Source organism: Eupeodes corollae, chromosome 1, assembly GCF_945859685.1.
Source record: "Eupeodes corollae chromosome 1, idEupCoro1.1, whole genome shotgun sequence".
Classification (NCBI taxonomy): Eukaryota; Metazoa; Arthropoda; class Insecta; order Diptera; family Syrphidae; genus Eupeodes; species Eupeodes corollae.
Window position 1 is genome coordinate 243,448,746 of NC_079147.1, and position 13,996 is coordinate 243,462,741.

The 13,996-nt window shown below is 36.2% G+C and overlaps 1 protein-coding gene across 2 annotated transcripts in view; it reads left to right on the forward strand.

Annotated features, from left to right (window-relative positions):
* Positions 1–8,587, forward strand: part of LOC129943278 (Krueppel-like factor 6) — a 240,615-nt gene extending 232,028 nt beyond the window's left edge. For both annotated transcript variants that reach the window (XM_056052599.1, XM_056052598.1), the window contains 2 exons: positions 6,593–7,444; positions 7,515–8,587. In XM_056052599.1, the coding sequence (XP_055908574.1) occupies positions 6,593–7,444; positions 7,515–7,687 (1,025 nt within the window). In that variant the 3' untranslated portion in view covers positions 7,688–8,587. The remainder of the gene's footprint in view (positions 1–6,592; positions 7,445–7,514) is intronic.
* The last annotated feature ends 5,409 nt before the right edge of the window (positions 8,588–13,996 follow it).

Sequence of the window (13,996 nt, forward strand, 5' to 3'; positions counted from 1 at the left end):
ACTCGCCGCATGAGTGTTGTATAGGTATAGTTGTTGCACCGATCTAAAACACTCATCGACTTGGTATATCCACTAAACTGAAAACTGCTGGACTGCATCGCTCCGGCTGGTCGCACCGCACTGGCCGACAAACCAACCGCAGCATTTAAATCAATCGCAATAAATCGCCATATGATTATTGGGGGGTACTTAGAGATAAATTATATTCCGCGGTCTTCGCGAGGTCTCACCGTGCTGTTTTGAACTGCACTGCATTGTGCTGATGCTGGCTGGTGCTCAAGCTCAAGCCGAATCGAAATGGACCCACGGCCAACTATTTATACAAAATATATGCGATGCTAAAACGGAACTCCACACACAATGCGCACCAGCATTAGCAGTTACAGCTACATCGCAGCAGCAGCAGCAGAATGTATAGCAACGGAACGGTGTAACTTTAGAGACATCAGCTTCAAGCCAAGAGCACTCCATTAGCCCCCCAGCTATAGACACGTACAAAAGTAAATTAAATGTACGAAACAACGAACTAGCTCTGAACTAGCATCTAACATAAGCCAGCTTTAGCACACACCTAGCTCTTTATGCACCTACCTGTTGGCAGATCCGAGATAACCCTTTAAAATATGAGAGCATTTAGATGATGCCAGATGCGCACGCTTTCGGTTCTATTGTCGCATATAAATACTCGACTTAGAAATAGGGGAGAGTGGGCTGTTGGGGACGGACGGACGGACGGACCGCACCAAATGGTCGGTCATCTATTAAACTCACACTTTCGACGATGAAGATGAAAATCAATTTACCGTACAGCCAGCCAGCGTACAAACAGTGGCTGTACCGTAAGCGAGAGAACCTCAGCCTCTTGGGACTTACAGCAGTCAGCGCAGCGGGCAGGCTGACCGTTTAATTAACCAAATTCTCACATCTTCTCTTTATAGACTCGGTCGACCGACGACGACGGCTAAGACCGAAGACGTTCCGGTTGCAGTTGGACTGCCCGGTAGTATGGGGTAGTAGGAAAAAATAATGGCGCACACATTTTATGATTATAATTGGAAAGCGCACTCTCCGGTATTAATAGTCCAATAAATATTGAACAGCGGCGGACCAGGTGTTGCACCGCATCGCCGCGAAGATGCAGCTTGGGGTAACACAGTTGCGCTAGCACAAGTGAAAGGAAATTGCCATTTACCTTAATCCCTTTCTCGCGAGGGGATCAGTAGCAGCAAGATTCTCACTTATCCCGCATGACTTAACGTACGCGGATCAACGGGCTTGATCATCCCGAAAATGTGTTTAATTGCGCAAAATATGAGCTTAACGCTTGCAAGTCTTAGGATGATGATAATGATGATGATGCGACCGACACAACGGCGAGCAACGACGACGACACGACAGTGACGCTCATTGACGATCATTGTGGGAATGGGAATGAGAATCCTGAAATGATTCATTAGCCGACATGTTTTGATCACTTGGCGCAGAGCACTCCTCTTAAGCGGCGCGGTGGTTAAACCCGTGTGTATTGCGGAAATCGCATCAATCCGCGATATGAGGCAATACACGCGCAATGATTGCTGTGCAATCTAAGATGCAACCTACATACATTAAGTGCAGTGTGCAGTGCAACAACTCTGCAGCAAATTAATCATAAAATCAATAGAGAATGCGATCTTGCCACAGGTTGCCACAGGATAATTGCAATTATTAATTCAAAATGCTCGACGCAGTCGTCTAGCTGTGCGAATCACACTGATGCTGCGCAGATTAATCAGAGTATAGTTTGTACATAAAAACCGCTCATGTGCATTGTGCTGCAGGGAGACGCAAATGATGCTACAGTGAACTACCTGATGTGCGAGCAATGCCCGATGATGCCCCGAAGAGATGAGCCAATGATTTGTGTGTTACACCAACAACGACGACCACGAAGATGGACGAGACAACTGATGAGAGGACCGGGGAGCGTAGATACGGCCGCTTTTTGTGCGGAGTCGGAGTTGGAGTTGGTATATAGCGTGCGTGAGTCAGTGGGAACCAAAAGGTGGATCTAATTTGCGATTCGGGTGTTGCACATCTATGAGTACGAGTACAACAACTTTTTTGTATACTTGAACAAGCAGCAGCAGCAATGAGTGCAGTGCAGCAGCAGCTAATAAAGAAGCGCCTGCGGTGGCACACTGTGCAAATTATGAAATGATTGAATTTACGTCGATCGGATAGTGATAGGTTCGTAAATATATACTATCAATATAGTATAGACTTCCCTCAGGGAGGTTTTCTATTAAAAAATGATTTCAGCCTTAGCTAATGGGATTGTCAATTATTAGACGATTTTTGTTGTTGTTAAACTGGGAGGGGAATAAGGAGCTAATAGGGGTTAATGGAGCGTGGAAATGCATGCGCAATTGCTGTGAAATATTGTGAAATATTGTGAGATAGTGTGATCAGTGTTTTTCGCTTGATTTGTTCGTTATCATCACAATGATAAGTTACAGAAGCTGCATGGACGAAGAAGAAGAGGAGACAGTATCTTACATTATTTGTTGATGCACTGCTCTATCACAAAGTACGACGAATCCACCTAGAAGACTTCTTCTAACATGATACTAGTGATCTGAAAAATTCTGATTGATTGGTTTCAAATAGTTCGTATTATATTAGGTTAAGGTGGCTGTTGACAGGAAATGTATCGCATGGATCTTTGATCCTAAGATCCATAATACTCATAAGTTCCCATACGTGCTTTTAAAACCTTGCAAAACGTTAAAAAGTATGCAATAAAAGTCGAGTTTTTTTGACTAAATACTCAAGACGTTAATTCGCCTTATTTAATTTCAGACAAAATATCAAATACTGCTTTCTAATAAACTTTGTCGTATTAAACCGAAAATTTCTTCAAGAATTTTTCAAAATTGTAGGCGTCTTGGGTTCAATCTTTGCCTGTGCCATCTAAAGTTTTTTTCGCAGAAAAATTGACAAATCCTCCAAGAAAATTGGTTTTTTATTTATTTTTTTAGACGTTCAGTAAATTTAAACTTTAACTCCGAAATAGTTAGATTTTGTTCAAAGAAAACAGGAGATAAAATTCAATTTAAGAAACTTTTCTTCACTATTTTTAAAAAACTCAAAATTGTTTTCAAAATATAGGGTTCTTCAATAAGGGCTGAGAAATGTTGTGTGTAGATGTAGTGGCGTATGCTGTGTGGTACGCAGGCCGGTTTTAGAGGTCTAGAGACCTCGAAGCAATCAAATTATTTTCAAAATAGAGTAAACCTATTTTTTTCACTGGAGTTTTTCAATAAATTATTTTTGTGAAACCAAGTTGATTCCTTTAGTATTGAACAATCGGAACCTGTCGAGGTTTTTTCGACGAAAAAACGTTCATGATTTCGTTAAAATCCAATTCTCGGAGTAAATCGCTTTCAATGCTCAGGAGAAAAAGCTTTAATAAACGATTGCGTCTTGTACTTTCCCGTAATGGAGCGGATTCAACCTCACATTTCTCGTTCTGGTGCGGGTGAGTGATTGTAAATATTCATCAGTATTTAATATTCTTTTGGCTGATTCCTCGTATTTATCAAAATCCTTTCGTTTGGATTCCACGAACGATTTAAATGATTCTGGTGCACGCATTGCGGATTCAAGAATCATTTTTGGGTCTTGCAACATCTTGTTTGTAGCGTTGGATCGCTTCAAGATATCGTTCCAAAATATTACAAAGCGGTTTCGAGACCACTCAAGCTCTGTAGTAGGTGCGTTGCTTCATTCCACACGATGTCTTTTTGCACTCTATTGGAAGATATGCTGGTTAGAGCTTCTTCGATTTCCGAATAGCCGTAGCTTTCGTAGCTTCAACTCGACAAGACCAACGAGTATCGCTGAGCTTTTTCAAGACTAAAAACTTACCGCTTTTCTTCTCCGATAATTTCTTTATCAGAATTCGGTGCCGCTCTGTACTGGCTGTGAAAAACATCGACAAGAGTTAGCAGCTGCCTTTTCCACTAAATTCAAAGAATGACTACAACAAGGTACGAACGCCGATAAATGATTTTTCTCCAAAATAAGAACCTGTATCCCCTTATATTTGCACACTCATGTGTGCATCTTTGTCATATGATTGGTTGTGGCAACCCATGATGTATGACTAGTATGACCGTAGTTTGGTAAAAAGGTGAGAAACCTTTCTTTTGGCGTCGATCCTTCCATGTATCAAACAACTATAGTTAGTTGATCGATGTGAGCTTCGTCAGGAGTAGAGTCCACATTCCACATTCTGGATACTATTTCAGTTAGTACCTTACCACCCATAGAACCAATCAGTTCTCCAATACTAGATTTGTTGAGCCTCTTGCATCGCTAGCTCTTGATCGGTACGTCCTGTACTAGTGTTTACTAGTTGGAATTTGAAACAAACATTTTCCGAAGAGTCTATTGTAGCCCCCGTTTGTGGAGACCCCGGGGGCTTCCACCCTGTTGCCCTCCACTCAATACGGACCTGGTGGTACGTAGCGCCGCGCCGTCCTGCTGAAACCACATGTCGTCTAGGTCCATATGGTTCAATTTGGGCCATAAGAAATTAGTTATCATAGTTATGTAGCGCTTACTGTTGACGGTGACCAAATCACTAACGTCGTTTTCGAAAAAATACGGACCAATTACGTCGCCGGCGCAAAATCCACAACAAACTGTAACCTGTATTATCACCTAGTGAATCTCGCGTGGGTTGGCCTCGTCCCACATACGGCAAATTTGCTTCTTAACACATCCATTCGTCCAAAAATGCGATTCGTCACTAAAGATGATTTTTCGGCCAAAATTACGGTCCTCTTCCAAACGATTCGAAGCCCAGTCAGCGAACAAACGGAGTTGTCTATGTTCTTTAACTTTGAGCTCCTGGGTCATTTGGATCATGTACGGGTGTAGGCTCAAGTCCCGATGCAAAATTCACCAAGTTGAAGTCTGCAAAAGGCCGAGTTCTTGTGTACGGCGAGGAATAGACTGCCTCGGGTTCTGCTGTACACTTTCAAGGACCCCGGCAATGTTCTCGGCCGTTCTTGCGTTCTTTGAACATACAGCGCTGATTGGTTACTGAGCCGGTCGTTTTAAATTTGACCGCCAAACTGTGAGGAGTCGACTGTGGGCCCAACGTTTGCGTTACCGAACACTAATTTTAATAATAAAATTTAATCATTCGAATGTGCTGTTAAATCGTGTAACTTGGCATGATAATTTGGCATAAGTAACTGAATAACAGATAAGAGATGTCATCAAAACAAAAAGGCCGCCACGGGGTGCCAAAATCTAGCCGCGTCAATTTAAAACCCTATTGTAAGAAATTGAGTCCTAACTAATATTCAGATCCTATGCGTGTAAAGGGTCCTTTGGTTGGTACTTTTGCGAATAAATAAATCATTATAGGCATCCTGGTTTCCGGCATCAGCGTCTATGACTCTGTCACCTTTCATAAATTCTACTAATATAAGAAGATTCTTCTTCGTTCATGAGAGCTCGGTGTCGGTGATAGCCCACTAGAGTCTACTGCACTTTTTTTTGTTTATGATATCTTTTTCGAGGCAGATTGCTTACAGTTCATGATTGAAGCTTCTCTGGAATCTTCCTTTCTCACACAAGGTTCCAATAATTATTCGTAAGGCTTTTCTATCGAAAGTGTATTAGAAGTTGGATGGTCTTTAACTTAGCAACCAGGCTTCGGATCCATATGAGACCTATGCGAGTACTAAAACAGCTTTGAAGTTTTCGTAAGGTTTTTGAATTAAAAAAGGTAATAGTAGGCTTTAAGCAGCCGAACGACTATTTAATCCACTATGTTCTTATGGACTGCTACTATTAACCATAGGTATTTTATGAATTGCGCTACTTCAAATGTTTGATGCGATACATATCTTTGAACAACCGTTCTTCTAGCAGTCGACGACGCCACCGTGGCCTTGTTTTGTCTTTCACTAATGTGGAGCCCCAGATTGTGAGTCAGCTCGTTCTAAATGTTCTTCCCGAAGATGTCCATCTGTATTAACAAGTATCTGTCTTAATTTTTGTAAACTATGGGCTTACAGTGTGACAAGTTTCCTCCTCACGTAATTTCATGCTTAGACGAAAATAGCCACCAAGACATGGAATTTTAACCTATTCGATTTTAATCTGTGACGCTACGCGATTAAGCCTGATTTTAAGGAGAATAACGATGCATTCCGCCCAAAATGCACGACAATAATGAATGCAGTAAATTACCTCAAAAGGATAACATGCTGTGAATCTTCCTGAGGTGATCATTTAAATGATCCAAATTTTTTAAGAAAATAAAATGTTCATTAAAATTGTATCGCTGTGTGCTTTTTACTTAGTCTCACTTTCGAAATCGAAAAATTAAAACCGATATTTTTGTCCGTAAGGTTGATGTTTTGGGGATTGCCAAAAACCAGAATAAAATTTCCAGACCACAAGACAAGAATGGTTAATATACAGATCCAACTTTCTTAAGACCCTGTACATTTTTGTATAACTAAACTTAACAAACTGATTTAAAATATTTCTATTTTATTAATTTGTGTATTTTTCTTTCTTTAAATAGGATCCCACCACCATGTGCATCACAAATCATCTGCATCAGCGTCATCATTCACATCATCTACATCAGCACTACATCAAAATTACTCGCTCAACTCGTCATCGTCGGCGTTCTCCTCAACTGCATCAGCGTCTGCATCATCTAAGCGTCCCATACCTCCATTGCTTGCAGCTTCACCCTTCCTCTTTACTTATCGACGTTTCAAGGACGAAACTAACAACAACAACATAAGCTATGCCAATAACAATCATTACAATTACAATAATAACATGACAGGATCGTCCCTAACTTCATCGACAGCAGCAGCTGCTGCTGCCGCTGCAGCATCCCGATCCATATTTCATGATTACGATAGAAAATTCAGTTTGCTGAGTCTTTTTAAAAATCCGTACAAATATCCCGAGCGACCGCCACCGATCTCACCGAGAGCAGCAACGATACCAACAGCACTTTCCATAACTCCAGTATCAGCTAGAAGCTACAGCAATAGTAGTCCAACTTCAAATCCTGCCATTAGTAGATTAAGCTCAGTTGTCCCATCGTCGGGGTCTTCGTCTTCTTCTTCCTCGCCGTGGAAGGTAATGGCGGCTGCTTCACAGGCCCTCAATCCTTCGTACAGTTCGTTTACTACTTCGACAGGGAATGCATGTGGCAATCGTAAAAGTGCCTTCAGCAGTATTGTGGGTGGAGGAGGGGGTATGCTGGGTAGTGGAGCGTTCAGCAGGGCAGACGATACAAGTGCCAATGGTAGTGATCTCTCGAAAAACCGCAAAGTGCACAAATGCGACACTGAGGGTTGTGATAAGGTCTATACGAAAAGTTCCCATCTAAAGGCTCACAAGAGAACACATACGGGTAAGTTTTTTTTTTCACAAAAGACGCCATCTATATGTCAGTTATATGAAATTTGTTTTTATTGTTTTAGGTGAAAAGCCATATGTATGCACTTGGGAGGGCTGCATATGGCGTTTTGCGCGTTCCGATGAGCTTACTCGACACTTCCGCAAACACACGGGCGTGAAGCCGTTCCGATGTAAACTTTGTACACGATCGTTTAGCCGATCTGATCACCTTTCACTGCACATGCGCCGCCACTGACACCAATCAATCAATCAATCAATCACTTCACTATACTTTACTCAAAACGACATTCATCATCTCTATATTTCTGTCTATGTCTCTGTCTCTCTTATTCTACCATACTACTATATATTTCTGTTTCGTTTGATTAATTGTTCAACTATATACTCTATTGATCTTCAATTTTATAAATTATTTATTTTAGTTAGCGAAATGTTGAAGAAACCAAGGAATGAGGAAGAAGATTTAAATAAATTCAAAGAATTTTCTTTTTTGTATTTTTATAGCCAGTTGTGCCAGCAGCCAAATCGATATCTATATAAATAAATAAATACGAGGGGGCGTGGCAATGATATTATGTAGGTATATATTTTTTATACAAAAGAAACAGTTAAAAAAAAACGGAACTTAATTGCCAGTATACTATAGCCAGTTAACAGAATGAACCAGTTTATTAAAATGATAAATTATTTTTAAGGGTTTTAAATATTAAATAAAAAATTATATATTTTATAAACTAAGTATTTAAGTTTACACAATTATTTTATTATTCTCATTTTTATTTTTTTATTATTATTTAAGAACGAAAAATCTCAATTAAGAGGCCAGTAAAACAATTTTGTACATTTGTTTTGTTTTATTATTTATATACATTAATTTTTACACAATTTTTTTTGTATAAGTTTATAAAAAAATTAGCAATATTTTTAACTTATACAATTTGTTTTAAATTAAGCAACAAATTAATAAAAAACAAACAAGCAAAGGCATTATTTAATTGAAAAATCTGAATAGAAATATCAGTATATAAAAAGATATTTTATTTTTCTCTTTTGTTTATAAATTAAGTTTTTTTTTAATTTTTAATTTTATATTGAACAAAAAATATGAACAAAGAAACACAACAAAAAATCCCAGTTTTATTCTTACTATTTATTATTTTACTTAATGTTTAAGGAAAATATTTTATTAAAATGCAATATCTACTTTTTTGTATTAGATTTAATTTAGCAAATTTTTTGTTTATTGTAAATAAAATTTTTTTTAGAGAAAAAAAGAAGAAATATAATTTTTCATAATTTTTTGTTTTCATAACATGGGTACTATTAAAAATTGTATTAGAAACAAAAAAAAAAAAACAAAATAAGCCAAGAAGCAAAAGCATTCCATTTTGTATGAAAAATCATTATTTTAAATATTTAAATTGAAAATTCGAAAATTGTATTATAAAATTTCAATCAAATTGAATGGTGCTAACGAAAATCCTTTTTTATTATAAAGAAAATGAAAATTTTATAAATAAAATAATTGTTAAAAATATACACATATTTATTCTTTCTGCTTTTAATAAAAATTCAATTTGAAGTAATTTTGTTTTATTTTGCATTGAACTACGGAAATCGATTAAGGACTTAATTTTCAAGACAGAATTTTATTTCAATACTATTGGCGAACACATTCGATTTTTACAATCGCTCAGTGTAAAATACCTGATTACTTTTCCCAATGTAAATATTTCGAGTGTTTTTCCAAAAAATTCTCTATATTATTAGTATAACTTTTTTTAACTCTGCCAATACAAAACTCCAAGGTTCGGGCACTCTGATCTACTCCATTTCTCTAGCGTTAGTATAGTCTGCCAAGCTGCCCCTACCATAAAACCACCTACAGAAGACTCCTTTTCGTCTGACTTGTAAGGACTGGAAGCCACCGGAGTCTACAGAGCTTTATATTTTTTACTGCTTCAAGTAAGACTGAGTACAGTTTATGACTAAAGCGTCTTCGGAAATGTAAAGCCTTCAAAAAATGATATTGAAAGTTTACGTCCCACAAATTTAAGTGTTTATATTTCAATTTTAGCTTTGGAATTATAAAATCACGTACCGTGCATTTTAACATATAAAAACGACCAACACAAAATTCAGGAATTTAATTCTTTCTAAGCTTAAACACAAAATCACAGAAACCTTTAAATTTGACAGGATAACATAAACACAGTTCTTCTGAAAAAAAATCGAGTTGAAATTTTGATATTGATTGAAAATATAAACAAGCAACTATTAAAGGAAATTTTTAAGGGGATTTTTTTTTTTAAATCAAATGTATGTTTTTTCTCCCAGTCTAAGCTCTTTATATGGTTATCCATTTTGCGGTTTCAAAAGTAAACGTAAATAAAACACATACAAGGTTTTTATCTTTTTTATTATAAAGTTTCAACGTTGACATTATGTGTGGAAAACTACAACATTTAAATGATTACCACGCGAATTGTTGCAATCATCGATTCTTTAAAGATAATTTGTTTATTAAGTGCTCAAGAGTTAATGACTTTCTGCGTCTTTTGCGTAGCCCCACAAAATGCAGTCCAATGGTGTCAAATCACGTGATCTTGGTGGCCAGTTGATATCGCCACGACGAGAAATTACGCGGCCAGCAAATTTCTCTTCCAATAAAGCCACATTCGTTTGTGTTGTGTGGCATGTGGCACCGTCTGGTTAAAACAACATTCTGTAAGTCGTATTCTTCAATAGCAGGAAAAAAAACCGATTATATTATGACGTTTGTTACTTCGTTTCATCGTCGTTTTCGAAGAAGTTAGGTCCAATAACACCTCTTTAGCAAAGAGCAGACCAAACATTGAATTTTTGTGGATGTTTTGGCCTGTCTTTAATTACTTGAAGATTCTTAGAACCCCAAATTCAACAATTTTGTTTATTAACATAGCCACGAGTGAGAAATGTGCTTCGTCGCTGAAAAAAATGTTGTTCAAAAAATCACCGTCCACCTCTTGTTGTTCAAGCACCCATTACGACGTTGTGAATGGTCATCTGGCTTCAGTTTATTTGTGAGCTGGGCTTTTTATGGATATAGGTGTAGATCCAAATTCAAAATACGCCACAATGTGCCGTAAGACAGTCCTAATTCCTGAGAACGACGAGGGGTCGACACATTTGGGTACGAGCGAAACGATGATACACCGGCCTTACACTATCTGTAACCAATCCAGTCTCTTCAAATTTTTTCACAATTTTGGCAATTGCTTGCGTAGTTGGACGATTACGTAAACTATAATCTTCTCTTAAAAAAGCGATACATTTTCTTAAATGTCAGCCTTCAATTGAAAAAAAAATTGTTTTAAGAACTTAGTTTGACAGATGTTGAATTCAAATTCTACGCTTTTGAAACCGTAAAATGGATAACCCGTTTTAAAGAATTTTAAGAGTTCCATAGTACTATACAAAAATAACTTTAAAACCATTTTACCAATTTTAAGGCTAAAAATAGGAATCTTATCACAATGTGAAATTACTGATGCACAAATTTATTGGAGCAACTTTGTAGGAATCTTCAATCCTCGTTATGTTTATACCTATTCAATTAAAAAATTGTTCATACCTTATTAATGGTAAGGGTATTTCAATAAGATCTTTGATAGTTAATAGTGAATATCTATTTGAACGGGTGTAACGTTCAATAACACACCACCAAATCTAAAAAAAAACCTTTTCTTCATCAAAATGGCTTTGGGCCAGCATCCAAAAGTTTCACTCATTTTATGGTCGATGGAATCGTCTTACCGAGAGAACTTTCAGGTGGAATAGTCTAACGGTTTAGTAAACTATCAACTCAAATCCGTACGTCAACAAAACATCTCTACAGTACGTTATAGTGTACAGGACAATCCGAGGTAGTTTCTGTCAAGAAGTTGGCATTTCAGAGACTACTTGGTAATTTTGTATCGGAACTGGTATACAATTTTTAAAAAGGTTGATATACTATGAACTGAAGGAAATGTCGTATGTTAGCTGAATGAAATCTGGTCTGGAGCAGTTAGAAACTGAGTCTGGTTTTTATGGAAAAATAATTCTCATCGCTGAGAAATGTTTCTGAATAAATGGGTCAGGATAAGGTCACAAAAAAATTAGACACAAACTTTTAATATGCGAGGTTACCAATCTAAATGAGATCCAAAAGCATCAATCGATGCTTCTCGTTAAAGTCATTATTAGCTTTCCACATAAAGTTATTGTAAAGGATGCAATTTTGACATTTATCTGCCTTTCGATGTCTCTAGAAGCTAAATCAATGGTTTTTCAAGAGATTTCTATGTGTTCGTGTGTATACGTACTTTCATACATCCGAATGTTCGAGATACCTTTTATCGTCGGGCATATCTTAAGAACCAGCAAAGATATATGGATTCAAATATAAATGTTGTTTTTCAGATCATTATAGAATGTCATTTAAAAAAAAAAAAAACAAGTGAGTGGTTTTTTACTGAATATTAAAAAAGTTCTTCCTATATCCAAAGACTTTACATGCCTATGCAAAACTTTGTTCGGCAAAAGTTTAAATACCATTCAATTAATTAAAAAAAAACTTGGTCTATTAATTTTTTTTCGAAAATCGTTAATTTTGAATGTATACAATTTTTCAAGTTTAGTTTAAAAGTATTTTTCGTGCTCAGTTATTTAAAGCTTAAAATTTGTTCAACATTTGATTTTCGTACATAATTTTGACCCATTTTCGAGATATCGAATTTTGAAAACAAAATTGTATTTTTCTTAAACCCAAAAAGAAAACAATGACATTTTTGATCAACAAATATTATCAAGCAATACAAATTTTGTTTGTTAAAAGAAGCCAAGTTAAGAAAACAAAACTACGCAAATTCGAATTTTCGTTTCTCGGCCATTAAATTTGTATGTGAATTACTCATACTTTTCTTCTTTTAAAAAGAAAGAAAAAAACGCGAAGTTTGAACTCAATCGACCCAAAAGTTTTAGCTGTAGGGGCTAAGACAGACAGACAAACAGACAGATCAGTTCAGAGGACCAACTTTTTAGAATTCTCTACTACCTAGTTCAACATTTTTCACGAATGCAATACTTGCCATATAGTTCCCTTATGTTGACCTTCAAAAGATAACATTATTGTCACCGCAAATATTTAAGAAACATGATTTTACCTCAGAAATAATGTAGATATGCTACGAAGTCAAACATTTTTGGCAATTTGTAACTTACATTTTAGATAAAGTTGATAAACTGTTTTTTGCAAAAATAAAAATCTACCGAATGAGATGCGGTCTTTTTTTCGAAACCAAAATTCAAGTTCTCTGAGGTTCAAAGAGATTCAAAAGAGGATCACTTACTGTTAAAATGTTGCTCTTCATTAGAACCTAATAGTGACAGTTATCGGACAAAATACGATGTTTAGGATCAAATGAGAGCGAAAGCAAAAAGCCTCAAATTAACCTTTTTTAGCTTTTTTATTTGTTCATTTATTCTCTCTCTTTCTCTTTCTCTAAGACTAGTTTATTAGTCTTTCACTCTCTATCTTGTTTTCTTTTCTCTTTTTTTCTCTCTCTCTCCTTCTCTATCCTACTTGTTTTTGTTATTTTTCTCTCACTTTCATTCATTTTATTTATTAGGAAGCTTTTTTAAAAAATAATATAATTTATATTTTAATTTCATTCTTTATTTATTTATAAAGTTTTTAATAATGAGGAAATGAGGACGATGAAAAATCTTTAAGGATGATATGAGGTTAATTTTGCAGTATGTAGGAGCAAATGAGGAGAAAAGATCCTTTTAATGATCAAAATAGGGCCAAAATTTCGACTCGGGGACCAACACGTGTGATATTACTTAAAGTCTTACAAAACTTTTGGTGAGCTCATTATTTCACGTCGTCGAACTTTGACGTGGAATCCAAGATTGTTCGATTTAACACCGCTAGACTATTTCTTGTGGAATTACGTGAAGTTGAATGAAGCTTTGAAAAATAAGAACCAGTAGCAAATTTTGGGGAGTGGATTGATAACCATATGAATTTTTATACAAATTTTTCAGCCTTGTTGGACTGAACTTTCTAAAATGGTAATGTTTCTGATTTGGAGGTCGAAATGGTGGTTTCCTGAATACAATAATGTATTTCACTTTCAGACTTTGGCTTGCCAACAACAATTTAAGGGGTATTCTGGTCTAGAGACATGAATTTTAGGTAATTTTTTAAGTGATGTAGAAAAAAGCAAGCAACAATTTTACCATCAATTTTTGTATACATTATTTATTTACATTAGAAGCATACAAAAAAAATAAAAAAGTAAAAAAAATCAAAATTCCGTTAGTTATCAGCTGATGGAGTGGTGCGTCTCAAAAATTAATCTACAATAATGTCGCAATGTCTGGAACTACGGAAAAGTTACAAACATTTTTTGTTACAAAATGCCGACTGTCTAAAGAAAAATAAAAAAAATTTACCATTTTTTTGAACATTCTTCGATTTGTTAAAAATAGTAAAAATCAAAATTGGGAGATGGCC